Source organism: Carcharodon carcharias, chromosome X (genome assembly GCF_017639515.1).
Source record: "Carcharodon carcharias isolate sCarCar2 chromosome X, sCarCar2.pri, whole genome shotgun sequence".
Lineage (NCBI taxonomy): Eukaryota > Metazoa > Chordata > Chondrichthyes > Lamniformes > Lamnidae > Carcharodon > Carcharodon carcharias.
Window position 1 is genome coordinate 24,687,899 of NC_054507.1, and position 26,774 is coordinate 24,714,672.

Consider the following 26,774-nt stretch of genomic DNA (forward strand, 5'->3'; position numbering starts at 1 on the left):
AGGAAATTAATCTTAAACCCACTGTTTACCTTCTAGCAGCCAATTCTAAACAACTTTGGTCAAGGCCCAATGCATTATTGATCCACGATACATGGTCTAATGCAAAAGTAACCAAATCTTAGGCAACTAAACCTAAATTCTCATTTCATATGTAAGTTATTTGCCATAACTTCTGATGTAGACAGTATTAGAATCTATTCAAACTCACCTCTCATTCACAGCAACAAAAAATAAAAGCACAACAGCAAATAAAAACAGCATGAACGCAAATAGAACCTTTATTGGACATGCCTCATGGAGGTTTAAGGGTTACAATACAAGAGGGTTCACACTAAAGTACAGGATTATTGGAAGTGGAGAGGAGTCTCAAGTGTAAATTGGTTGTCATCAACCCCCGTTTCAAACTAGTCTGGTCAGTTTATTTTTTTCGCAAGGCAAGGAGAAAAAGAGCGCACAATTTGGGAGAGAAAGATACTTAAACTGCATGAATTTTTAAAATTTAAAAACAGGTAATGAAATTGATTAAACCCCCCAATTAAAGGACCTTTTGAATCAGGTAGCTCCATATTGAGCTTCCATTTTAGACCTATTCATAGCATCCAGTGTTAGTGCAATACTGTTGAATGCAAATCTGACTGTTCTAGTTATAGCCATGTTTCGGCCAGTTAATGAACTTGAGCACCTCCCAAACATCAAAGTGCTTCACACATAATGAGTTACTTTTTGAAGTGTAGTCATTGTTATGCAGTATAAGCAACCATTTTGCGCACAAGTTAACAGGCTGCGAAATTGTTTAGCCACTGGTTAATGGAGAAGCATTGGTCAAAATACCAAGAGCTTCCTGCTCCTTTTCAAATGGAATGATAGAAGCCGTTATGCCACCTAAACAAACAGATGGAACCTCAGGATAACATCTCATCTGAAGATCAGCTTCCCCATCAAGGCAACATTCATAAATGTACTGTCAGCCTTGATTTTTGCATTGATTTTGCAAGTTTGAAGTGCGGTTTAAACCATGAACCTCTGAATTGGAGGTGAAGGAGCAACACCAATATTTGACTGAAAACTTCACAGCACTGGTTAAAATCGTGGATCTCTTTTCATTCCTTGATGCTTGCAAGTCAACTGCCACAGAACGCATAAGAATGGAGAGCTGCGAGATATTCTTTGTGCCAGTGCAGTAATGTTGAAAACTCAGTATTAGAGATGTGAAGTGCAGTTCAGTAACTTGAATCTTTTCACTGAATGTGCAACCAATGAAATCTATAAGCATTTTGTTTATTTGGCAAATTTAAACAACACTAATGCAAGAAACAAAATTGTCTGGTTTTAGAGAATGCCACACTTTCACCAAGAGTACAAACTTGTACCTACAAATTTTCCTCAATAATAGTTGGCAAAGTTGTCCAAACTGTCATCAATTGACTACAGCAATGCCAGCACGGCTCATTTGGTTCTGACTGCCTAGCTTTCATAATAGAATCATCGCAGTGAGCACAATTGGCACTCGACAAAAGCAGGTAGGACAATAGGTTTGACAACACAGTTATCCGTTCCCAATCCAGAAACCAAAAGCTCATTTAGACAAGACTCGGCTTTTCCAATACACTAAAAATGAAGCACATCATGCAGTACCTGCACTGATGGTGAAATTAATCTATTTAAACAGCATTTGAAAGCCTGCATTTTTTTTATTCATGGGATGTGGGCATCATTGGCTAGGCCAGCACTTATTGACCTTCTGACCCTGGATGGGAGGAAGGTCACTGATGAAGCAGCTGAAGATGGTTGGGCCTAGGACACTACCCTGAGGAACTCCTGTAGTGATATCCTGGAATAGACATAACTGACCTCCAACAACCATAACCACCTTCCTTTGTGCTAGGTATGACTCCAATCAGCAGAGTTTTCCCTGGTTCCCATTGACTCCAGTTTTGCTAAGGCTCCTTGATGCCACACTTGGTCAAATGCTGCCTTCTCAAGGGCAGCTCACCTCTGGAGTTCAATTCTCTCGTCCATGTTTGAACCAAAGCTGTAATGAGGTCAGGAGCTGAATGACCCTGGCGGAACCCACACTGAGTGTCAGTGAGGAGGTTATTGCTAAGCAAGTGCCACTTGATAGCACTGTTGATGGCCTCTTCCATCACTTTACTGATGGAGAGTAGACTGATGGGGTGGTAATTGGCTGGGTTGGATTTGTCCTGCTTTTTGTGTATAGGACATCCCTGGGTAATTTTCCATATAGCCAGGTAGATGCCTGCTTTGTAGCTGTATTGGAACAGCTTGGCTAGGGGCTCAGCAAGTTCTGGAGCACGAGTCTTCAGTACTATTGCCGGATTGTCAGGGCTCATATAGCCTTTGCAGTATTCAGTGCCTTGAGCCGTTTCTTGATATCACGTGGAGTGAATCGAATTGGCTGAAGACAGGTTAGTAATCTACAAGACAACATAATACTCAAGTAACTAGATTGCAACGGTAAAAATCATTTCACAAGCACCACTCGTTAATATTGTTGCTGCTCTAGGACAAGTTCCACTATATATCTTCAAGTTCTTGCTTTGGAAGATGGCAAACAAACAGTCTCTTGTTCACTCCATGTTTTATACTTACATTACCTTTATAACAAGATAAACTCAATGCCCAGATAAATTAAGAAATATGTATGACAAGAACTAAGCTTTAGGACATCAGAGTGAAGTAATCAAAACCAGAAGCCCTGATTAATCTATTCTTAAAATTGCACAAATCTGCATTAAAGGTTGCAGTCAGTGTCCCATGAGAATTAACATACATGTATCCAGTGTTAATTTCATTTGAATTACATGGTCATAACACCAGAAAATGATCTTAATGCTGCAGTCATGCAATGTTTTACCTGCATCAAAACATTTACAGACTCTACCAGTTTGCAGAAGTGCAAACCCCAAGCTTTATTCCAATCTTTATGTTGCACCTACTTACAAAAGGAACACTTTTCAGTACTTAAATTTTCACAAGGAGTAGACACACCAGTCTGAATACATTTAACTATTTCAAGCCACATTTTTATTTGAAGTTTTTCAATATAAATGGTACAAATGTACTGAAGCTGCACCAATGGGACTGGTACCCACTCCTGCATTTTCCGACGCTTACATTGTCAACTCCTGCAAAAATAAAAGAGTTATCAAAAATCATACAATAATCAGCCTCACATTCAACCATTTAAAGTTACAATAGCAGAATAAATTTGGAAACAGCTATTTTTGATTGTCAATTCCAACAGTAAAATTAATATACTGACAGGATTGGAGTAAAGTCAAATTATTACAACTTTCTCTTCCCCCCCAGAACACATTAAAAAAAGGCAAACAACAGAACTTACCATGATAGCGTTTACAATATCGTTGTTGTTATTTTTCAATGCTCGGACAGCCTTAGCCCTAGACACATTGGCTTGGGACATGACTAATTCTATGTCCTTGACCTCCACACCAGTTTCATCAACCTAAAGAAATTAAAAATAATAATTTCCCATTTCCTCCAATTTTCTTTTTCCTGTTTAGACAAACAGGCCGCACACCATTCCCACGAGAAAGCACAAGGTAAATTTACACCTTTATAAATAGCACAATATGTTTACAATAGCACATCACAGCATTCACAAGTTATTTCAAATAAAAATATGCAAATAACACAAGATTTCTGGACATATGTGGGAGCTTTACAAACTATGTTTCGGTGCTTCAATTCAAACTAAATTTAATCTGTCAATGCACGGCTCAAAATTCTCAACTGCAATCGTGCTCCTTTACTGCAGCTTAAAACATCCATTGGGTCTCTTTTTCCCCCACCCCCCATCAATAGCCAACATCATTTATTAATGTTGGTGGGTCATGCACAACAGGTAGGCTTTAGCTTTGTCTCAGCTGAGTTAGACAAATTGTGCCCGGGCCCAAACATTTTCGATCACTGTCCACTTTTGACAGCATTAGACTGAGTTGTGTTGCCCTCCACGTAGTCTGCCAATGCTCAGTTAAGGAGTACAGATGAACAGACAGCCAGTCACTTAAAGGATGATAATGCCAAAGAACCCATGTGCCTTTGGGGGGGGGGGGGAAGAGGATAAAATTGCCAAAATATGAAAACCAGGCTATTTGATATTTAAAGCAGCAAATGTTTAGGAGCACCTCGCCTCAGGAATAATATACCAGCTATGAGGGGTGCAGTGAGCAGAACTAAAGGGTTAAATTATATGGGGTTTCATAGATTATGCTTGCAATCCTTCCAAGTAGAGGGAGGGAGGGTGAAGAAGAAAGACAGGGTGAGGGCTGATGTTAAATCAAGTATATTTTCTGCAGGAAACTGGAAATCTGGAACTCTTCCCCACAAACCCCATGTTTCCACTCCTTGCCCAAAAACAAGCTGTTCAGGTTGAGGGTCAATATAAAATTTCAAAACTGAGATTGATAAGATTGTTAAGTAGGGGAATTAAGAATTACAGAACCAAGGCAGGTAAATGGGAGTTAAATACAGATCAGCCACAATCCTATTGAATGACTGGACAGACTCTAGGCGTTCAATGGCCTCCTGCTGTTCCTGGTTCAAGGCGCACCTGTGATCGTTGCTGGCATGTACATCTGTTTGGTTGGATCAAGAATGAAGTGATACCAGATATGGGTAGTAGCATGTAGTCTAAACAGAAAACTCATGACAATAGTAGCAGATAAACATACCTCCTCTTCTTCGCTCTCCTCCTGTACAGTTGGAGTCTGTGTGTTTTCTTGGATATTGGCCACAGATTCTCCCTGTACCTTGAATTTCTCTGCAGCAGCCAGTTGAGCTTGCTGAGATAAATCTTCAATCTAGGCAGATATGCATAAACATCAAGTTACTTTTATTGCAGAAAAACCATCACTTTGACATTGCAAGAAAACACCCTTTAAAAGCAACAGCCTTAGATAGGATGAGCAGAATTAGAAAATCAATAGACTCAAGAGTGTATCAAGGGAGGAAAGAACACTAAAAAGCTGTTTGTTGTAGGGCTGCCCAACTATGTAAAGTGTAGCTTCACTGATTATTTCAGATATCTCTGAACATCAGTATAAGGAAAAGGGAGAAATTGGCCATGTCTGCAATGAGCGTCAATAAGATCTCAGCTTCACTATAGGACCTTCATTGCTATTCATTTTGCTGGAAAGAGACTTGAAGTTCAGTAAAAGCCACAATATTACAGACGTTCACGTTAGTTTACCTTGGCTTCACCAAAAACAATGTAGGTATCTGATGCAGGGCTCTTGTAGACATCTGGTTTTGTGATGACAAACAAGATGTTTTTAGATTTTCTTATCGTGACTCTGGTTACCCCAGTAACTTGGCGAAGCCCTAACTTTGACATCGCCTGCAAAAAAAAAGGACTTAAGGAAGTTCCAATTACACCAGAATTTCACATTTCCTAATGAGGTTATTGTTCAATTGTTTTTAAAAAAATCTTGCATGTCTGGATAAAGCACTGGTTGCAAAGAGTTTTAATTTAGTTGGAGGAGCTGCTTAGCAGAACACCTGAATCACACTCTTGCTCCCCAACTCCTCACCAGAAACAAAGTGAAAATTTAAAAGTAACATTGTGCAGTGGCTGGTTACAGGACAGACAGAAGCTGACTCTGGGCTTTCTTATGGGAAGCTCAGCCTCGGTTCAAGAGCCCAACTGGTGAACAAACCAATATCACGAACTCTTAAGAAATTGTAATAGAAAATCCGTGCACCAGCTAACTATCCTAATATAGACGTACAATAATCTCATGGGGTTAAATAAATGCTCCAAGCATTAACCAAAAATAATGGCGAAACCACTACTTTCTTGCTAGAAACCCATTATATCTTGCACAAAACATAGTACAGACAGGTGTCAACTTTCCAGTAAGCAGAGAACATGAACATCTTTATGCTTGCATAAACTGCAAGAAATATTTACTCACTTTCCTTGCCTTCTTTTCACTTCTGCTCTGTTTTGCTTTGCTGACTGGCTCTTCATCTATTTCAGCTGCAGCTGCAAGCTTTGAAACAAGGGGAAAAAGTAATTAAATCATTGTCACATACAGTAAAGAAATTTTCCACACAAGACTAACTTCAATCTAAGCATACCTGTTTCTATTAATTATATCACACAAGGACATCTCTATAGCTATGGTTAAGTGCACATGTACTGGTATGGGGTCATACAAACCACAAGGGTCCCAAGTTTGACTTGAGCGGTGAAGCTAGCTCTCATTTAAGGCAGCAATAAAAATTCCTATCCCTGGTTGTTATCTAGTGCCAGAAAGAGCGCACTATCAACAGGATGATGGTGCTGTCCGTGTCTCCAGCCAAACAGCCCACATTCAAAACACACGCAGCTTGAAGTTGCCTCCATGGGTGCAAGCAGGAACTTGCACCCAAAGCAGGGGCATAATTTGACAGTGGCAAATTAGACAAAGTACCCTCCCGGTTCGATTAGACCATGTTTGAATTTAACATGGACATGAATCAGAAATTAGCATGAATAGCTGTGGCCCAAGGAAATGCAAAACCCATGCCAGTATACATTTATTTGTTGAGTTTAAAATGTCAACTTAGATAACTAATTGGACTTTTAACATGGAGTTAAATAAATGTTCCAAACATTAACCAAAAACATTTCAAGAACCAGTAACTGAGGAAGCTTTTCAATTTTTAAATAGGTCTTGTATATAATGTAACTTATGCCATAACAATAGATCGAAGCAAACAGAAAATAGAGCTGGTTACAGCAAGGATAGATTACTCCCAATTTCCTTACTGTGCCCGAAAATCTGGTCACAATGCTAAGATGGCCCACCCCACCGCTCTACAAATAGGCACAATTGTACAATAATCATGAGAGTCGAGGGGGTGTAGTCAGTTTTGTGGGCAAAGATTCGGACAGAGGATTCAATGGACAGATGCAAGAAAGCTTGGAGACTTGAACATATTGCAGTTATGCGCGCAATTTGTGCTCAAACTTCTAAGCCACAATTGGTTGACACCAGATCTTGGGTGTGTCTAGGCACAAAGGCAGAGGATATGCCAAGCCATGAAGCCTTGCCAGCTGGGCATAGTCAATATCAATCACACCCTCAGCACATACCTCTTTCCCCTCTTGAAAGCGGTAAAATAACTTCAATTTTTATTCCACTCACAAAAAGAAAATTACACAATTGTCTCAAAAAACTTTCAACCTTTATTATTCAGCAATATACATGAAAGGATTAGTGCAGTAAACGTTAGTGCAAAGGTGCAGTGTGTAACTTCAGCCCCTTCACACAAAATGATTCAACATTTAAATTACACTACGTAGCAGTTTTTGCTCAATACACATGCAGATCCCCTTTCAGTTAGGAAGGCAATGTCACGAGAAAGCAAATAACTGGAGCCGAATGGACGAGTGCGGCAACAAGTGGCAAATAAATGACCATGAGTGGAATTAGATATATTATTCATGACCTCCTCTTGTATTTAGTTCAGCAACACAAAATCCATATGCCAAAATGGTCCAAACATGAACAAAAGAGCTGAACAAGAGGTAAGGAGAGAGTGATTACCCATGACATCAAGGTAGCATTTAACCAAGTGTGCCATCAAGGAACCCTAGTAAAACTGATGCAATTTATGGGGGAGGTGGGGGGAAACACACCACTGGTCAGAGTCATACCTAGCACAAAGAAAGATGGTTGTGGTTGCTGGAGACCATCGGTGCAGGAGTTCCTTATGGTAGTGTCCTAGGCTCAACCATCTTCAGCTGTTTCATCAATGGCCTTCCCTCCAACATAAGGTCAGAAGTGGCGATGTTCACTAACAATTGCAGTGGCTCCTCAGATAACGAAGCAATCCATTCATGCATGCAGCAAGACCTGGACAACATTCTGGTTTGGGCTGATGTCCACCTCCAGCAAGAGAATCCAACCATCCCCCTGTGACATTCAATGCCGTTACCGCTGCCTCCCCTCCCCCGCCACCCATAACATCCTTTTGCGGGGGGAGGGGGGGGGTTTGGTCACCACTGACCAGAAACTGAATTAAATCAGCCATATAAATACTGTGACTATACGAGCAGGTCAGAAGCAAGGAATTCTGGGCAAGTAACTCACCTCCCAACTCCCCAAAGCCTGTCCACCGTCAACAAAGCACAAGTCAGGAGCGAGATGGAATACTCGGCACTTTCCTGGATGAGTGTGCTTCCAACACTCAAGAAGCTTGACACAATCAAGGGCAAAGAGCCCACTTGATTGACAACTCATCCACCACTGCCACACAGTGGCAACAGTGTATGATCACTAAAAGATGCACTATAGTAACTCAAAGATCCTTTAACAGTACCTCCCAAACCCACGACCCCTACCATCTAGAAGGACAAGGGCAGCAGACACATGGGAATGCCACCACCTGGAAGTTCCCCTCCAACCCACTCACCATCCTGACTTGGAAATATATCACTGTTACAGCATCACTGGGTCAAAAACCTATGCCAGATGGACTGCAGTGGTTCAAGGCAGCAGCTCATCAGCACCTTCTCAAGGGTAATTAGGGATGAGCAACAAATGCCAGTGATGCTCACATCCCATGGAAAATGTTTGTGGAAATGTACCTAAACAAAAATGTGAAAACTGGAGGAGTGAGGACAGTAGATAGGACTGTATATAGTAAAGACTTTTTGCCTTTTGAAACAGGGTTACAGGGTGTTTATATTCATACATTTGCAGACACACCTGAGCTTGCTGTGTCGCTGACTGCGCTGTATCCTGTTCTTCCAGTTCTGGTACCGACTCATCGCTGTCCGATTCTGTCCCAGACCCTACAAAACGTCATATATTTAATACAGAACTCTGCACATTTCCTAGGTTTGTGGCACTTTAGTGGGTTTCAAAGAAAGCGTGATACTTGTCTGGAAAAATGTGAGGAACACCACTTTATTGTAATTACCATAACCATGTTTAACAGGCAGCCATGCTAAGGTGGAGAAAAAGTGTAAACTTGTGCACTAAAGCTTTAACCTTATACAACAGTTTTATTTAAAAAAGGGTGCAATATTGACTTGTTGATCTATTTCTACAAAGCCATAAGCAACAAACCTCAGAACCCAATGATACACTGTTTTAAATAAAAAACACCTTTTGTGGCATTACAGGAATTTTTTTTACCTTCAATCTGTTGTAGGCAAGGGAGAAAAACAGATCTGGATATTACAATGTTGTCTACTAGTTATGCTTTCACACCATGCAATAAAAGCTAAAAAGCAATAAAAGGTTAGCGTGAATGTTCTTGGTAGCAGACGACACTCCAACTTATACACGTGTCGTAAATTCTCCGTATTCGTGCCTGCAATACTCATCCTGTGTGTAGAAAATAGGCCAACAAACTTGCAAAACACTCGGGTTTAAAATAAAAGCAAACTCAAGTTTGCCCCAAGCTTTGGGTATGCAGTGTACACAAATGGTCCTCATTTGAATTGCATAATATATATAAAGAACCAAGTGTACTGCAAATATTCACAGGTTGAGGGAGGCAGGCCAGTTTTAGCATGTGTGACAAGATGTTAATACAGATTAGTGTACTAATTGTGTTGATTAACCTATTCAAAACCAGCTCACTCAATTGTTAAGTCCCACTTGTGAAAGAAAAAATATAAAAAAGGCGGACTCCATGTTGCCATTAGTACGCAAGCTCTAAACACCTTGTGGACAGTTGAAATTTGTACATTATGTAGTTGACCTGTTTCAAAAGAAAGCACTTCCCCAAATGAAAGTAATTACCAAAGACAACTGATGCATTTGATAAATTCAAAGAGGACATGCAATATTTGGTAGTTACAACTTATCTTTCTCCCTTCCCCCATTTTACGAGATAAAATAGTTAATGCTAACAGCTGAAATTATTCTGGATCATATACTTTACATAAAGTACAGATTTCATACCACATCACTTCCCTTTGTAGAAGGACGGGCTAACTTTAAGCTGCCCCATTCATGCTGGAGGACAGAAGAAATACATTCCAACAACACACTCCTCCAGAGTCGAGTGCTTCACTTAAAAGTTAGCCGTTCCTAAACATGAACTTTTATAGGACAAGCCTTTACTTCCCAGTTCAAACTAGGCAGGACGCTACTACATGCACACCTCAACCAAACTAAATACCCTCATCATTCTGCTTCACCACAGGCTCCTTTCCAGTTGAAGCAGTCTTGGGAATTGCCTTCTCAATGACAGGTGGGGCAGGAGCTTCGCGGAGGGGAGTCTCGTCGATAGCAGAAATCAATGGCGGCATCTCATCATCATCATCAATTTGGGCAGCTGAAGATGATTCAGGGGATGGGGTAGTGAGTTGATCAGAGGCAGATGAAAGAGTGAAAGATGATGGAAAGTCAGTGACAGGTGCTCTAGATTCTGACGATAAAGAAAGTTCATTGGATGAAAGTGTTTCATGAGGTGGACAATCAGCAACAGTCAGAGATGGTGGCGGCTTGGCAGCAGCATGCAGGGGAGGCTGAAGCTGTGCATTAACAGAAGGGTCAAGAGACAGAAGCAAGTCAGTGCACTGAACAACTTGGTCAGATGAGGTTAGCTCAATGACATGGGGGTGTAGCTCTGAAACAGACAAGTCAGGAGATTGAAGCAGTTGAACAGGTGGGACTACAGTCAGTGTCTGGTCAAAAGCAGGCATAGGTGGCTTATCACAGGGCATGTCAAGGTGCACAGAAAAATCATCAACTACAGGGCCAGTAGACAAATGAGGCTCATCAGTTGCATTGATGGCTGAGGATGGCTCAGCCGTGTACATAGGTACTGCAACTTGTACCTCAGTTGCCAGAGGGGCAACAACTAGAGGGTTAGCTGACAACTCATCCATTGCAACTACCAGAGGATTAACTGACAATGGCAGGTCAGTGGTATCAATGGAGGCTATTGGAGGGCCAACTGCTGAAAGCAGATTATCAGTAGCACTGGAAGCAATGGGATCAGTGGACAACGGTGCAGTACCTGTGACATCTGCCACAGTTTGAGCTAAAGACAGCCCAGAGGGAACAATTGTATCAATAGGCAAAGGCAGGGTGACAGTATTAGTGGAAGATAAGGGCAGATCATTAGCCATAGGCTCAGATGAAGGCTTCTTGTCCATGTTGACAGCTGACAAAGTCAAGTGATCAACTACAATGGCAGCAGAATCAAGTGAATGTACAACAGGATCCAGGAGGGCATCGGCGGCCAAGGGCGCCTGGCCAGCGGCATCGGCGGCCAAGGGCGCCTGGCCAGCGGCATCGGCGGCCAAGGGCGCCTGGCCAGCGGCATCGGCGGCCAAGGGCGCCTGGCCAGCGGCATCGGCGGCCAAGGGCGCCTGGCCAGCGGCATCGGCGGCCAAGGGCGCCTGGCCAGCGGCATCGGCGGCCAAGGGCGCCTGGCCAGCGGCATCGGCGGCCAAGGGCGCCTGGCCAGCGGCATCGGCGGCCAAGGGCGCCTGGCCAGCGGCATCGGCGGCCAAGGGCGCCTGGCCAGCGGCATCGGCGGCCAAGGGCGCCTGGCCAGCGGCATCGGCGGCCAAGGGCGCCTGGCCAGCGGCATCGGCGGCCAAGGGCATTACAGCAACAGCAATACTGTCAGATAAAGACAGCCCATCTGGAGTAGCAATAGCACAACTGGATAAAGTTGCAGTGGCAGCACTTTCAGCAACTTCATCAGCCAAAAGTTTGAAGCCCATGCCAGAGGCAACCAGAGGATCAATGTATGAAGGCAACTGAAGGGCAGCGGTAGCAATAACACTGTCACATGCAGAAAGTCCAGAGTTGGTGGTAACAGAGTCAGCAGGCAAAGGCAGTCCATCAACAAGGTCAACTAAAGCAGGGTCAGTAGTTGAAGGCAGCTGATGATCTATTGGCACAGCAATGGAGTTAATAGACAAAGGCACAACATGGTCAAATGAAGGTGGACCATCAGCAGCAATAGTATCAGCAGGCAATGGCATGGTAGCTGTATGAATACTGTCAGATGAAAACAGTTCTCCTTGAATGGCAACTGTATCAGCTGAAGACTGCTCACCATTTGTGGAGGAAATGAGAAGACCAGTGAGAGAACACACCTGATCAATGGCAACTGTTGCAATATTGTCAGAGGAAAGTAGATCAGCAGCAGCAACATTAGTATCCTTTGGAGATGGAGGCAAAATAGCAGTTGCTTCCGGCTCAGTCAAATGTTGAGTTGCTGGAGGGTCAGTGGGTAAGGGCAGCTGATCAACAGTGAGGCCATCAACTGCATCAGCTGACGTTACACTAGTGGCAGTGCAGACAGGCAAAGGAATATCACTGGCAACAGCAATCTGGTCAGGTGCAGACAGCCTTAAGTCAGAATCTATTTCAGTGTTCAATGGAGCAGCAGTACTATCAGATGGAGTCAACCCAGGCGAGGCAGCTGAGTCAGTGGGCAAAGTCAACTGATCAACAGTGGCAGCAGCAACTGGGTCAGCAGACGAATGCATAACTGAAGTAGCAACCAGGTCAGAGGAAGGCAACCTATCAACAGCATCAGTACAGTCAGCAGATAATGGTGGCTGATCAGTGGCAGGGCTAGCAGTTGGTGAAGGCACCTCAGTAGAAACAAGAGGGATAGGAGAAGAGAGAGGGACCTCAAAAGGAGGCTGGACAAGAGGTAGCACAGAAGCAGATAAAAGGGGTGAAGAATGATTGTTGGTGGCGGTTTGGGGGGATGGAAACTGAAGACCAGGGCCATGCAAATCAGTAGCAGCTGAAAGCTCCATCTCATTGGCACTGCTGGATTCATATTCAGCCTGTATGTACTCACTGGCTGAAGAAACTGATTCATGCTCAGAACAGGTTTCAATAGTAGCTGTTGAAGATAACCAAAAAAAAAATCAATAGGAGCATAAAGAGCAGTGTTGTCATTAGGATTTCAGTATGACGTTTCCATTAAAAAATGTACTTAACTACAAAAAAAAAAAAAAAATCAAATCTACACCACAGTAACAGGCCATTTACCCAAACGGGTCTATGTTGTCATTTATGTTGCCTTCGAGCAACCTCCCATCCTCCATCTCACTCATCAGCATATCCTCATCCTTTCTCCCTCACATGCTTATTTAGCTGACTCTTAAATGGGTCAATGTTATTTACCTCAACCACTCTTTATAATAGAAAGTTCTAAATTCTCTCCTGAAATTCCTATTGGATTTATTAGTGACTACCTTGTATTTATGGCCTCTGGTCTTGGGTCTCCCTGATCGCCATTTTCTCCACATCTACTGTTTAAAAGACCTCAATCAGATCAACCCTCAGCTTTCTCAAAGAAAGCCAGACTGCTCAGGCTTTACTGATACAAACGACTTTAGTTCCGGTATCATCTTTGCATCTTCAATGGCTATATCCTTTTCATAACATGGAGATCAAACTGTGCAGTACTCCTAGTGATTTATACCAAGTTTAACATAAGTGAAATTTTACAGAATCAAACATAACTTGTGCTTTCCAATTCTGTGCACTAGCAATGAACACCAGTAGCTAGATTTGCTTTTTTAAAATAGCCTTATTAACCAGCATCACTGATTTCAGTGATGTGTATTTGAATCCCTAGGTCCCTTTGCTCCTCTACCCTCATTTAGACTAATATCCTAGCAGTGTGGAGTCTCTAGTCTTGCTAACAAAATGCACCACTTCATACTTCACTTTATTGAAACTCATTTGCCAATTATGTACACATCCATTCTAAGTTTATGCCTTCATATATTTTGTCACATTCTTCCTTTATAATTTGGTGCATACAACTTTTTGAAATCTAATTGTGCAAGTACAATTTCATCAACACTAATAACACCCCCCCCACAAAAATGGCAAGTATCTTTTAAACTTGATAGCTGATAAGTATCCTTTAAACTTGATAGCTGATGATTGCAGCTTTAAAGGCCAGCATAAACAACAGGAAAAAGTGGAAGATAGCCCAGTAGAATAGCCCACTCAAATGAATCATGTCTGTCAAAAAAACTTTCAAGTGCTCTGGTGTCTAGCCTGTCATTGTGGTGATGGTAATAATTTCATGTGACCAATTGAAGAGATCTAATCACTAAAGTGCATTGGTTTAAGTAAAACAAATCTTATTGCACTGCTTCCAATTTGCTAAACAAGCCTATTGACAACACTCAGTAGTAAAGAAACAGAAGAAAGTTACAGAAAATAGAAAGACAAGATAGAAAATAGGAAAACATTCTAAACCCACACCCCCACATTAAGTGTAAAATAAACGTTATATTGGTCACATACTGAATGATCAACATGGCATTAACCAATTGTGCATTTTGAGTTTCTTGATGGAATAAGGATTTCAAAACACTAAATTGATTGGACCCTTTTATGGATCTGTACATACGAAACAAATAGTGTGGCCGTCAATACGCAATCATGATTTTTATTCAAACGCCCAAGGCACATTTCTAAGCCATCTTTAGTATGGAATAGTTTTAAATATGCACAAACTAGATTTTTTTTAAACCAAGCTGTTCCAATGGCATGTACAGCGTATGGCATTACTACAGTATGTATACCAGGGAAATTTCTGGATTTGTCTTTGGACTGTGATCTCAGCCATGCCTGCATTGAAGCACACCTAGCCTCTGGGATAGAGTTTGGCAAGGAGGAAGTGAAAGTTAGGTCCCACACCCCTCTGATTGTTGCCTGGCAATCCCACCTAGAAAGTATATACGTATGGATATCAAAGAACAAGCTGGCATGAGGCTCAGCCACAATGTCCTTCGAACCAAATAACCAAGAGAACTACCTTGGTTCAGGACAGACACTTGAACAAGGTCCCAGAAGATGACCAGTAACTGCAGAACCAGAATTTAGCTGAAGCCACCATTCTCAAAGGTTTTTTTAAAAAAAACCATGACCACGTGTAGTAATTTAGTAATAGCAATGCAGTTACAGCTAGAATAAAGTTGAATTTAAATCGTTTTTAAATTACTGTGCGTTTGAAGTTAGGGAAATTAAGCTTTTCAATTTTGGCAAAGTTGGCATCAAGTATTACCAGGTCAGACAGAAAACATGAAAATGCAGAATAAAGCTTCCCAACATTGCCAAAATAGATCTCTCAACTCAAACTTCAGATAAAGCACTTCTAACTGTATTTGGTCTGGTTTTCAGTTCCCATAGGAGCCAGAGTTAAGATCAACAATTCATTTTAGGCAGTTTTAGGCCATGTTTTACATTGCTGGAATCAACTGGTCAAACCCATTTCACTTTAGGATCCACATTACTGTCACAAGAAACCATAATCCCAGTCTGGGCTGAATCCAGAGGTGAAAAGACTGTAAACCCAAGTCATCACCCACTTCAAATGGAGTGGTTACAACAGTTGAGGATACACAAGAGCAAACAAGAAGTTGTTAGCAGAACTGCAAGTCTCAGATCACTGTTAGTTTAAGATGTCATCTATTGTCAGTCTACCTGCAGTTTGAACAGACTTCTCAGGAGAAACGGGGGATGCAGGTGCTTGGACTGCATCAGGCACAGCAGGAGCTTCTGAGGCAGGAGCACCAGCCCCAGCTAGAAAGTTGAGTGATAACATGAGTTACAGACAAACTTTAAAAGCAAACTTACAGTCTAGATTAAACCCAGATATTTTGCACATACACATTAAATCACTGAGAATTACACCAGGAAGCCAAAACCTTTAAAAAGAAACAAACTGAGTTAACATGTTTGCATACTCCATTTCTGATGGGCTTTATAACATCTTTGATCATTTGTAGCATTTGACTGGGCTTACCAATATGTACTATACCTGTCAAACCAAATTTAAAAGCATGTTGTACAAAGTATTAAAAAAAAAACAAACAGGTCAACAGTGGAAGGTAGTGGTCTTCTCAAGGGACAGTTCACATTCCTAGTTTACAGCAAGGGTTAAAGCCTTTCTATGCAAAGAGGATGAGATTTCCGGAAGTATCTAACTTCAAAACAAGTGTGTCAGCCAGGCAAAGAAAAAAAGTGCTTTCATTTCAGAAATCATTAATACATAGCAACAGGTATAGCGTACTATTAAGTGAAATAAAGGAATCTGATAACCCATAATCTAAAATCATTAACAAACAAATGGCTTCAGTGAAGAATTCTGCCACAGAATTAGCGGAGGAGAAAAAGGCCATTCAGCCCAACTGGTCCCTCAGTGTTTATGCTCCACATGGCCTTCACCCACCCCACTTCATCTAACCCCATCAACATATCCTTCAAATTCCATTTTCCTTCAGAGATGCATTTAAGGGAAATCTAAAGTATTTGCCTTAACCACTCCACGTGGTAGCGAGTTCCACATTCTCACTCTGGGTTTAAAAAAAAAAGTTGCTCCTGAAGTCTTTATTGGATTCATTAGCGATGATTTCATATTTAACTCTCTAGTTTAGGATTCCCTAAAAGTAGAAAGGGTAGGCTTGGAGAAAACCTATCAAACCCTTTAGAGGTTTTTGAAGATTCTAACAAGGTCACCTCTTACCCATTATGTAAAAAAAGGAAAGTCCCAGCCTGTTCAGTCTTTCCTGTTTTAAATTTTTTTCATCTTCTCTAATGTCTATATTTCCCATTTGCATGCCAGTTCACAGGGTACTGAATTTGCAATAACAATCTATTTGCAACTTTAGTGGTGGGTTGGGAAGGGGAAATCTAAAATGTAATTTCTGCTCAGTAGCGTCAACATAGTGTTTGTTTTCTCCCCAACCTCTTTCCCCAAAAAAGGTCACAAAATTAAACCGATATTTCTCTTCAACTGCAAGGGTTTTAAATATATTAAGCTATGACCCAATCCTTGGTCCCAGTAATTTCCCTAAAACAGATGTACACACACATAACCAACACAAAGCTAAAATTCATCCAGGATGTACACTTTAGTATAAATGCACTGCAAAACAAAATGCAGAGTTGATTATTTGTAGGCCAGTTAATTATTTGTCTCAAAGCTTTAGAGCCCAATGATACAGTGCCACAGGTTACAACTTGCAGCAATTCAACATGGCAGTGTACCAAAATAGAGGTCCAAAAGGATAAACCTGTAAACTTCAAATTGTTAGAACATCGGAAATCATTACAGCAGTGTCATGGAAAATTTTCTGTAACAACTGAAGGTTAATAAATGGCTAACAAGACAACTTACAGATATATTTAGATAAAAAAGAATAGACACTTTTGGCTCAAGGTCTAAATGAAAAAAAGTTCCTCATTCAGTTCAGATTACTGCACACCCATTGTTTCTTGTAATAATCAGCTAAGTCACAGAAGCATGACATGGCTAAAGACCTGACAGAACAAAATACTTTCTGGATTAGCATAGAGCCTTTGGTAACCTTTGAAAGATCTAATATTCCGCCCCACAAATGCAATAACATGAGGCCATTTAGCCCCTTTAGCCTCTTCTGCCATTCACGGCTGATCTGCATCATTTTCATATTTGCCCCATATCACCTTTGGTTAACAAAAATTGTTTTAAAATTAATAGCATCAATTGCCATTTTGAAGAGTACCAAACTTCTACCACCCTTTGCATGAAGTGCTTCCTAATTTCATTTTATAATTGTAGTCAAGTAAGGCAACCTCATCTGAGGTTGCAAACTACCATTTCACTCGTCACTCAAATCAGCCTTTTTAAAAAAAAATTGTCCAATTCTCACAGGCAATTTACAAAGCCACCTCAAATCTGCTTTGAATATTTAATCACGCTCAAGTTTTTCTGTTTGCAGCCAATTTTCAAATATTTCAGCTCCAGAAGAACAGCCATCACAAGAGCAAAGCACCCAAACTCACTGGACAAATAAAAGCGATGACAACCATCAACTGTAGCAATTCACGCTCTAGCTGTTACTTTCTCTAAAATCAACTCATCTACACTTACACAACATCTAGCACCTAATACTGAAAGCAAAAAGTCACCCTAGGGCATTGCTTTTCTTACAGCACGATGCAGCTGGACAGTCAACAACAAAATTCAGTCAAGTCCAGCCATCAGAGAATGATGAATAACCTTCCCTCAGATTGCTACTCATTTAACCTGAGTTGAGTTTTACTCAATAGGTGTCATGAACAATGAAGGCCGACAAACCTTGATTAAATCTGGGCAATATCTGATCCCTAATTTGTACCTTAATTTCTATCTGCGTCGCTCTCACCACCCCAACTGACCCAGGAAAGGGCACATAGATGCAGTAGTTTGGGAACCGTTCCCCCCAGAGAAGGAAGATCCAAATAACAAATTCTACCATTAATCAAATACAGCTTGAGAAAAGCATTGTGCGAAATTGTTCCTGTGCCTGCAGTTGTGAGGGGCATTTAAACACTGTTTTCTATGGCACTCTCCTTTCTGCTCTCCTGAACGGCCAGACTTGCTGGCTACACAGCAGTTCCAGACACCTTGAATTCCAGCTCGGTCACGAAACTAGGTTGATACCCAAGTGCCGTACTGAGCGAATGCTCCATTGAACCTGCACTTCAAATAAGACAGAAAAACAGGCCCCCTCCTCCCATGTGTGTTTCGAAGGTTGAGGTAAATAATTTAATGGCACAATGCCAAAGACCAGCAAAAATATGACCAGCTATAGTGATAACCACATCAGCTTCACCACTGATGCTTGCTTAGCGCAAACTGGCTGCTGCATTTGCTTACATTCCAATGGTTTGCCTTCAAAATAAATTGTGTACCACTTTGGGAATCACAAATGGCAGCACTATTATTAATGCAAGTTTTCTCCCCACGCCATATGGCTTGGTTTGCACAAATTGACTACCACATTTACCTGCTTGGTGACTGAACTTCATGGTAATCTTTTGCATGCAAGCCCTTTGCACAGCCCTAGGGATAAGGCACTATGCACACTCCACTTAAGTCTTGAATACACTAATTTATTTTGCGCAAGTTGGCTGCCGCATTTGCCTACATAAGCAAAATAGTTAATATGAGTAGTACTTTGGAATATCCGGAGATATGGTACCACCCTTCATGCAGCTAAAACTCATGTACATTGTATTTTGTTTTGCGCAAATCAGTTGCCGCATTTGCCTAAACATTAATGATGGCACTTCAAAGTAGCTCTTAGCACATGTGGGACTCTGGGCCATCCCAACAGAAAAAGTGCTGTATGAATGCAAGCCCACTTGCTTATTTTGCGCAAATTGGCCAACACATTTTCCTACATCAGCAGGGTTACTGCACTTCATTTTTTGTAGTGCTTTAGGGATGTCCTTACATGAGAATGTACTTTATAAATGCAAGTTCTTCACTCGCCTGAATCAGTTTAACTCAGTGATATTTAATTATAATAAAGATTTGAAGAGTTATCAGTGGCATGCATCATGAAGTATGTGTTCAAAAAGAAACTTGTGGCATTCTCTCACATTGAAAACTAATGTAACTCCACTTGCCTGCACCTGACAGAACTCACCACACCCCTTTACTGCTACTGTAGTACCTTCTACATAAAATACATAATGGACTTGTACAAAAGGTTATTACATGGCATTAATTTTAATAGGGATCTTAAGACAGCAGCTGCAAAATAACTTTTGTAGTTAGAATCCAAACATAAAACCTGGCTACTAGAGGTGGTTATGGTGACAAAGCTACCATTTTAACACTGTCAACAACGCACCTGAAAGCTCCTGAACAGCCTGAGACACTGCATTCTCAGTGGTGGCTTCAGTCTGGGAAGCTTCACTTGCCACCTCAGTAACAGCCGATTCTGTTGAGTCAGTAGCTGGAGTCAATTCGCTTGGAGCAGTGCTTTCTCCCCCAGAGGCAGGAGAAGGGCTGACATCACTGTGTTCTTCTGCTGTAAAGGATTTGGGACAGTACTACAAGCAGCCAATATAAAGCCAAAACTGCCCAGGTGTGCAAGTTATCCTGCTTTAGGGTCTGAATGCCCCATATGGCCCCCATGAGAAAAATCAATCCTGACACCAAATGAACACATGCATTAACAATGTGGTCTGATTACATGATGGAATGTAAAATGATCAGCTTCCCACCAGGTGCTCAGTAAATACTTATCTAGTAGTCCAGTTGCCCCTTAAATGGTTGTACAAAGTGTGAAAAACCCAAGAGAGAACCTGTTTACAAAGTAGTCTTGCATCAACACCATAAGTGCATATATAGTGAAAGATGTTTACAACTGTACTTTTTTGGCTGCAGAAAATGCTCAACTTACAGCTTGTGTGCTGCATAACCCTCAACTTGTGTCAGCCCAAAGTCACTTAACTGAATTAGTATTAATCCATTGCAGAATGCATGATAACAACTTGACAGCCCTGAAGGCTGATTCATAAGGATTGAGCAAAGGTTGCGTGCTTCCAACAGTGACATCAAGTTTTAGAGACATATATCCAACAGCAACATTACACTAAATCAAATTGTCACTTAAGAATAAGCATCTCATTTAAATAATCAATGTAAAAAATCCAATTTTTTCACTATTGATCCGCTTTTTATAGTGGCTACTAGTACTGAATCATTGTTTTAAATCAAGTACAAGTATAAATGGTTAACTTAACCTTTAACACCAAATAAAACTAAAGCATGGCATTAGAAATCCTGTCCAACACCCAGTTTATATACTTGTGTAAAATTACAGAGCAGCATCAAGACTGTGTTTGCTGTTCACCACAATCTCCCCAAATTAATCCCAATGAAGTTTCTTCATGCACCAAGTGTTCAAGGCTTGAACAGAATGCAATGGCTGCCATTTTGTAACAGTTACACGCAGAGCTGCATCTCAGTGCTCAAAATGTTCATGCAAGCACTGTCCACAGCAAGGAGCAAGCAATGCATAAAACTGCACTATTTTACACATGAAATGCAACTCAATTTCAAATATTTTGCAACCTGCAACCAGAGCCCTGCAGTGGTATTATACCTCAAACCTGTGCAAAAAAATCTGAAAAGCCAGCAACACACAAATGCATGTCTGTTTCTATTATGCAGATAATCTTTCTGAAAAGGAGGAACTTAGTAGTTAAAAAGGCTACACTTCATAACTAAAAATTAAGTTACAATAAATTTGTTCCTTTAAAAGCACCACTTGAAAATGCTCATGTACAGACTAGTTTAGACTAAGGGTACTAACATTAACTATTTTTGATTAGCAAGTCAGCTTACTATATACGTTTAAAAGCCCACTCTCCCACCCAGGAAATAGTTGGTAGCTTCTGCATTCATCTTGACTATTCAATTTCTCGCAATAATAGAGAAGTCTCACCGAGGCATTAACAGACAGCATCTGACATTCAATTCAAATAATAGTGCTGCAGTCCAAATGACTACTTCACTCACCTCCTCCCCAGGAAATGGCCCATATGGAAATGGTCACAATGTACATCCTGGCAAAAGTCATCACTTTTATTTTAAAAACACACAGGCGCAGATACCTTCTAATCGTCAGCACACCATTCGCTCTTGATCATTGGATGGGTGCAGAAACCTGCCTTCCACTTATAAATGTTTTATTTTCCATTAATATGTAAATAAGGCTCAGCATTTTGAGGTATAATACCAATCTTGCTGGACATTTAGTCACTTGAAACAGACTTAGAGTGTGCAGGGAGGAAGGAGAATACAAATGGAATCTGGAAATGGACCAGGTATGGGAATAAAGTGTGGACGACAGAACTTTAAAACATACTTAACCTGATTTGAGGGTGGGGGTACTTGAAAGCCACAAGTCAACAGAGAGGTTACACTAATATTTAAGCATGACCCACAATGAATGTATCAAGCCTTGATCACTGCTTATAGGGATCCTAATGAACGAGCCAAATATAAGCTGGTTTGGCACAATGCAAAACAAAACCCATAAACAGCTAACAAGGATCCCTCACGCACAGTTGACATGTATACAAACCTGTTTCAGCTTGAGGCTGCTGCATTTCTTGCTCTGTGGCAGGAACGGTTTCTGTGGCTTCACCAGGCATTTCTAGACAGAAAAATATCTAGTTAGCAGAAACTCATGCCATAAGTAAGTACATCAGTATAAAGGATTAAGTAGCAGTACTATTGCCAGGAATTTCTGTTGCAAAGGCAAACTTTTTGTTTACCCAAACTTACCATAGGAAAAGTTTTTGAAAGTACAATCTTCATACAGAAGCTTTGAGTCACACTTGCATTATTCAAAATGTACTGCTGTTTGCTGCAAAACTGGATTCGCTAGAAACACTCACCATTGCAGAAGACAGTCAGTGCCCAAAAAATTACGCTAATTGGGGAATATTACAGCAAATTTTAAAAGCTAATGAATGAAGCACACAAGGCCAAGCCTAAATTAAAGATAGCCAAATTAAAACTGTGTCAGAGTCATAAAGACCAACCCTAAAACTTGGTATTTCAGCTAAACACTGAACAAAAGGCTGAGAAATTATAACCATGTGAATCAAGCAAATAGGGAAGTCATACACAAAGGCTGAACCAGAAAGGAGCATGCCAAAAGCAAAAGATGCTGGAAATAAAATAAACAGAATGCTGGAAAACACTCAGCTGGTCAAGTAACAGTTGTAGAGATAGAAACAACCAACATCCAGACCTGACCTGTTGAGTGCTTTCCAGCATTTTGTGTTTTTATGCCAAAACACAATTCTGTCTGCTGCTCCTATCAGCTCAGGTCACTTAGCATCTTATGCTTGAAAGAAAAGATAAGGAAAATCAATGTGTGATGGAAGTGGCACTACAAGTGTGCAGTACACATGGATCAAAAGCACCAACAATCCTCTACTTGGAGCTACAGAAACCTATTGGTTTATATTAATGCTACACGCACTTGACACTTCAAGTACAGACAACTAAAAGAACCAAACAAGGTCATCTCATCGCTCAGACAGGATTCAGTTCAAAAATGAAAAACACATGTATTTCAGCTAATGTCAAGTCAATCACATTAGCAGCTTGGAATATTCTAGCCATAATAAACGAACCATCGTCATTATGAGTTCAATTACTACATACCATATTTCAAGAGTTCAATCATTTAGATTTAAAAATACTAATGCTTTCTTCAACCAGAGTTTTTGGTCTTTGCCAAAAGCATATTATGAACAGATTTGTTAAGGTTTATGGGAAGCATAGCGTAAGGGCAAGTATTTTTAACGGTCGCATTTCATTGCGGCTTCCAGAAATAATGACAAAACTGAAAAATCCGGAGGTAGTTTGCACCTTGATGGGCAATCGTTAGTAATAAAATACCCTAGTAGTCAAGAGTGGCATTCAACATGAAGTATAAATACGTGAAGTTTCTTTATAAACTTAAATAACCTAGAAGATCACATTTCAAGAGTAGGACAAAATATAACAACCCAAAAAATATTTAAAGACGATTTGTACTCAGATAAACGGATCCCTACAAATTAGAGCTCCTTCAAAACGTAAGGTATGGCCGAAACAACTTTTCATGGCCTACATGAGTACACTAAAAAAAACTGAGAAATAATCTGAAAACAGATAACCAGCTAAATATACCCACAGCCTCAAACAGCACATTCGGGCTAAGACCTCGACTATTGGGCTTTTTAGCCACCCTACCCCCTCCACCATTAAACTAACCCTGCTGGGACACCACGAGATTGCTGCCGCCCCCTCCCTCATCGCCCCGCACATTTTTTGTGAACCTACGACGTTAATACAACTTTTACCAGTAAATTTTCACGATATCTGAAGCATAAAGTTCCCCTTTCCCTCACAACGCCAAATTTGTGCCCGTTGCCAACAGTTTAATAAACGGATGGGAGCGGATTTTCCACAGACACTTACTGCTCCAGATCGTCAAATCCAAGATGGCTGGGAAAAGAGACTGGACTTCTTTCACACAGATATTAAAAAGGTCGCACTTGTGTTTCCGGGTCATTCGTACACCCGGAAGGCCAAGCCCCTATAGCTTGCTAATTGGTCAAACTACTTGCGATCGCCCATTTCCGGGTGGCTCTTTGTTGCTCCTCCAGAATTTGGATTTTTATGTTTCTCCAGAGATACCTAAAGTTGTTAACAGCGGATTATGGCAGTCTATATTATTGATATCCATCAGTGCTCGCCGCATGTAAAATAAAACTGTCTTTTGGACACGCCGATGGGTTTCTCCATAATAGATACTTGTCTGGCCAAAAAAAGTTTTCAAACCCAAATTATTGAGACATTTGCGCGGGTAAATTTTGTATTTGATTTATTATAAATTGCACAATCCACTTGAAGGTTCATGCTAACCTTAAGTACGTCCAAGGAGCTGAGGTATTTTCTGGCAGAGCCTAGTCTTGGGGACCCTCACCCCAAGAACTACTGGAGCTTTAACTAGGTAAAAACTGCAATTTATCACCTCACAGCACTGGTATACTTCTCACTTTTTGTTCAGCCAAGACCACCCTGGTGGGGTGTTGGGGCACTAGGGTAGTTATTTGGAGCATCCAGATCCGATTGATAGATCTGTCTCTCCAAGCTATCTAGTAAGTCCTGGCTAATAAGAAGTTTGACACCATCCAGGACAAAGCAACCCACTCGATTGGCACCCCACCCACAAACATTCACTGCCTCCACCACCAACACACATTGGTAACATTGTGTGCAAAGTACAATATGCACTGCAGGAACTCACCAACCCTCCTTTAACAGCGCCTTCCAAACCATGACTGCTACCACCTAGAAGGACAAGGGCAGCAGGCAGATCGGAACACCACCACCTGCAAGTTCCCCTCCAAGCCATTCACCATCCTGACTTGGAAATATATTGCCATTCCTTCACTGTCGCTGGGTCAAAATCCTGGAACTCCCTCCCTAACAGTACTGTGGGTGCACCTACACTACATGGACTGCAGCGGTTCAAGAAGGCATCTCACCACCACCTTCTCAAGGGCAATTGAGGATGGACAATAAATGCTGGCCGAGCCAACAATGCCCACATCTCATAAATAAATTTTTTTAAAGTGCTCAGGAGTACTGCAGACCTGACTAGATCAGGTATCAGACTACAGAATCTGCCGTAAAAGACAGCAGCAATAGTGATGTAATTAATCAGTGACCCAAGTCCAATCTACAATTAATGTACTTATTTCTGAAGAATAATGTTTGTAAGAGACATAAAAATGATAGATTGATGACTCAAGTCTATGCTAATTTTTTTTCTAATTTCTTCAGAATCGTGTCATTTGCTTTTCAGCACAACTTAGCTGCAAGTTGCAGAGCAACTTGGTGGAATACTGGGAAATGGTTCCACCTTTATTCTGGACTGGGTGACCAAACAACAGTAAGGAAGATAGAATTAGAAATACAGTGAATCATTGATTATGATAAATGGCTGTACACTCAAGGTCTATAATTTAAATCTTTTCCCTGCCTGTATATCAACAATCACTGCCCTTCACATTTCCCTCCAGAATCTCTGTTCATTCATGAACAATGCCCTTGCCATCCATGACCTCAGTGCAGATGACTGCTTGGACATTAACACACAGCTTATTTTCACCTACTCACACCTTTTAACAATCACCAATTTACTATACTTCCGAGTCCATTTTGTGAATAATCATTTTTTTTTACTCATTCATGGGATGTGGGTGTTGCTGGCTAGGCCAGTATTTATTGCCCATCCCTAATTGCCTTTGAGAAAGTGGTGGTGAGCTACCTTCTTGAACCACTACAGTCCATGACATAGTGCATGTTGTCAATCTGCTTCACATTTTGGGGAAGGATGCCATCACAGCCAATACAATTAATGGCAATTTTATATTGTGGACTCACACTTACCAGTTATTGGGTTGAACCAACCCAATTATTTTCACAGAGAGGAGACTTTCATATTACTAGTCTGGAATTTAAAACCAGCACTTAGAAGTGAAAGAAAAATGTGCCACCCATTCCTCCAGGGAAAATCTGAGATTACATTGGTATACTGGGAAATATGTTTTAATATACTTATGATTAAGTTATATGCATCAGCACTATGGGTATACCCACACCATATGGACTGCAGTGGTTCAAGAAAGTGGTTCACCACCGCCATTTCAAGTGCAATTAGGGATGGGCAAGAAATTCTGGCCTTGCCCACATCCCATAAAACAGGCCAACATAACCACTATTGTATAGATAGGTCTGTCATACTGGGTGGGAAAAGGAACTCCTTCTCCATCTGGTGGTTTAATTACTTGAATGTGCATCATGTGAATGTATTTTTCTTCCCAACTGTGTCTCCAGATCATACACTATGCAAACAGGCTGGAGTCTGGTTGCTCCCATATCACATCAGAATTGAAGCATCTGCTAGGCAATCTCAGAACTCTCGATCACAGGCATGGGAAAGTTCCCAGCTCAGATCACTGCATCAACTAAATGGAGAAGAATGATTGTCAGTGAGCATCCTGTAAGGGAAGAATATCTAAACTATCTGCTACCTTAGCTGAGTTCAGCCAGTTAGCAAATATTGAAAATCAAAACTTCAATCTTCCTCACCTACGTGGCTCAGTACCAAATTGCACACTACCTCTGAACTATCAAACAAATCAGTTAGAACATTTAATATTAAGCTCTTCAGGCCACAAGATCAGAATCCATTTGATTTAAATGCTGAACTTCCCTTCTTATTAAGGACTTTTTAAAATTTCGGATCATTGTTTTTACAGCAGCTCTTAACAGAAATATATTTTTGACCAGGATAAATCATAATTATGAGATTTACATCACATTAGTTTGGACTGGTTTCGAACCCAGCAAAAGAGTGTAATGGCAGTCTACCATCTCACTGATTGCAC

General features: G+C 41.0%; 1 protein-coding gene across 16 annotated transcripts; it reads right to left on the reverse strand.

Moving 5' to 3' along the window:
* Window positions 1–3,022: 3,022 nt before the first annotated feature.
* On the reverse strand, window positions 3,023–23,884 carry naca (nascent polypeptide associated complex subunit alpha). Of its 16 annotated transcripts, none has more exons than XM_041180220.1 (12): window positions 23,794–23,884; window positions 21,899–21,970; window positions 19,655–19,834; window positions 15,474–15,572; window positions 12,823–12,867; window positions 10,168–10,323; window positions 8,742–8,827; window positions 5,958–6,035; window positions 5,234–5,380; window positions 4,716–4,844; window positions 3,365–3,487; window positions 3,023–3,146 (listed from the first exon to the last, which is right to left on the reverse strand). In XM_041180220.1, the coding sequence occupies exons 2-12, from the start codon at window positions 21,966–21,968 to the stop codon at window positions 3,132–3,134; spliced, it is 1,128 nt and encodes a 375-aa protein (XP_041036154.1). In that variant the 5' UTR covers window positions 21,969–21,970; window positions 23,794–23,884; the 3' UTR covers window positions 3,023–3,131. The 16 variants fall into 16 exon arrangements, with proteins under 16 accessions (XP_041036154.1, XP_041036153.1, XP_041036149.1 ...); XM_041180219.1 differs by having other exon boundaries at window positions 10,168–10,416; XM_041180215.1 differs by having other exon boundaries at window positions 10,168–12,867; window positions 19,655–19,831.
* Window positions 23,885–26,774: the final 2,890 nt, after the last annotated feature.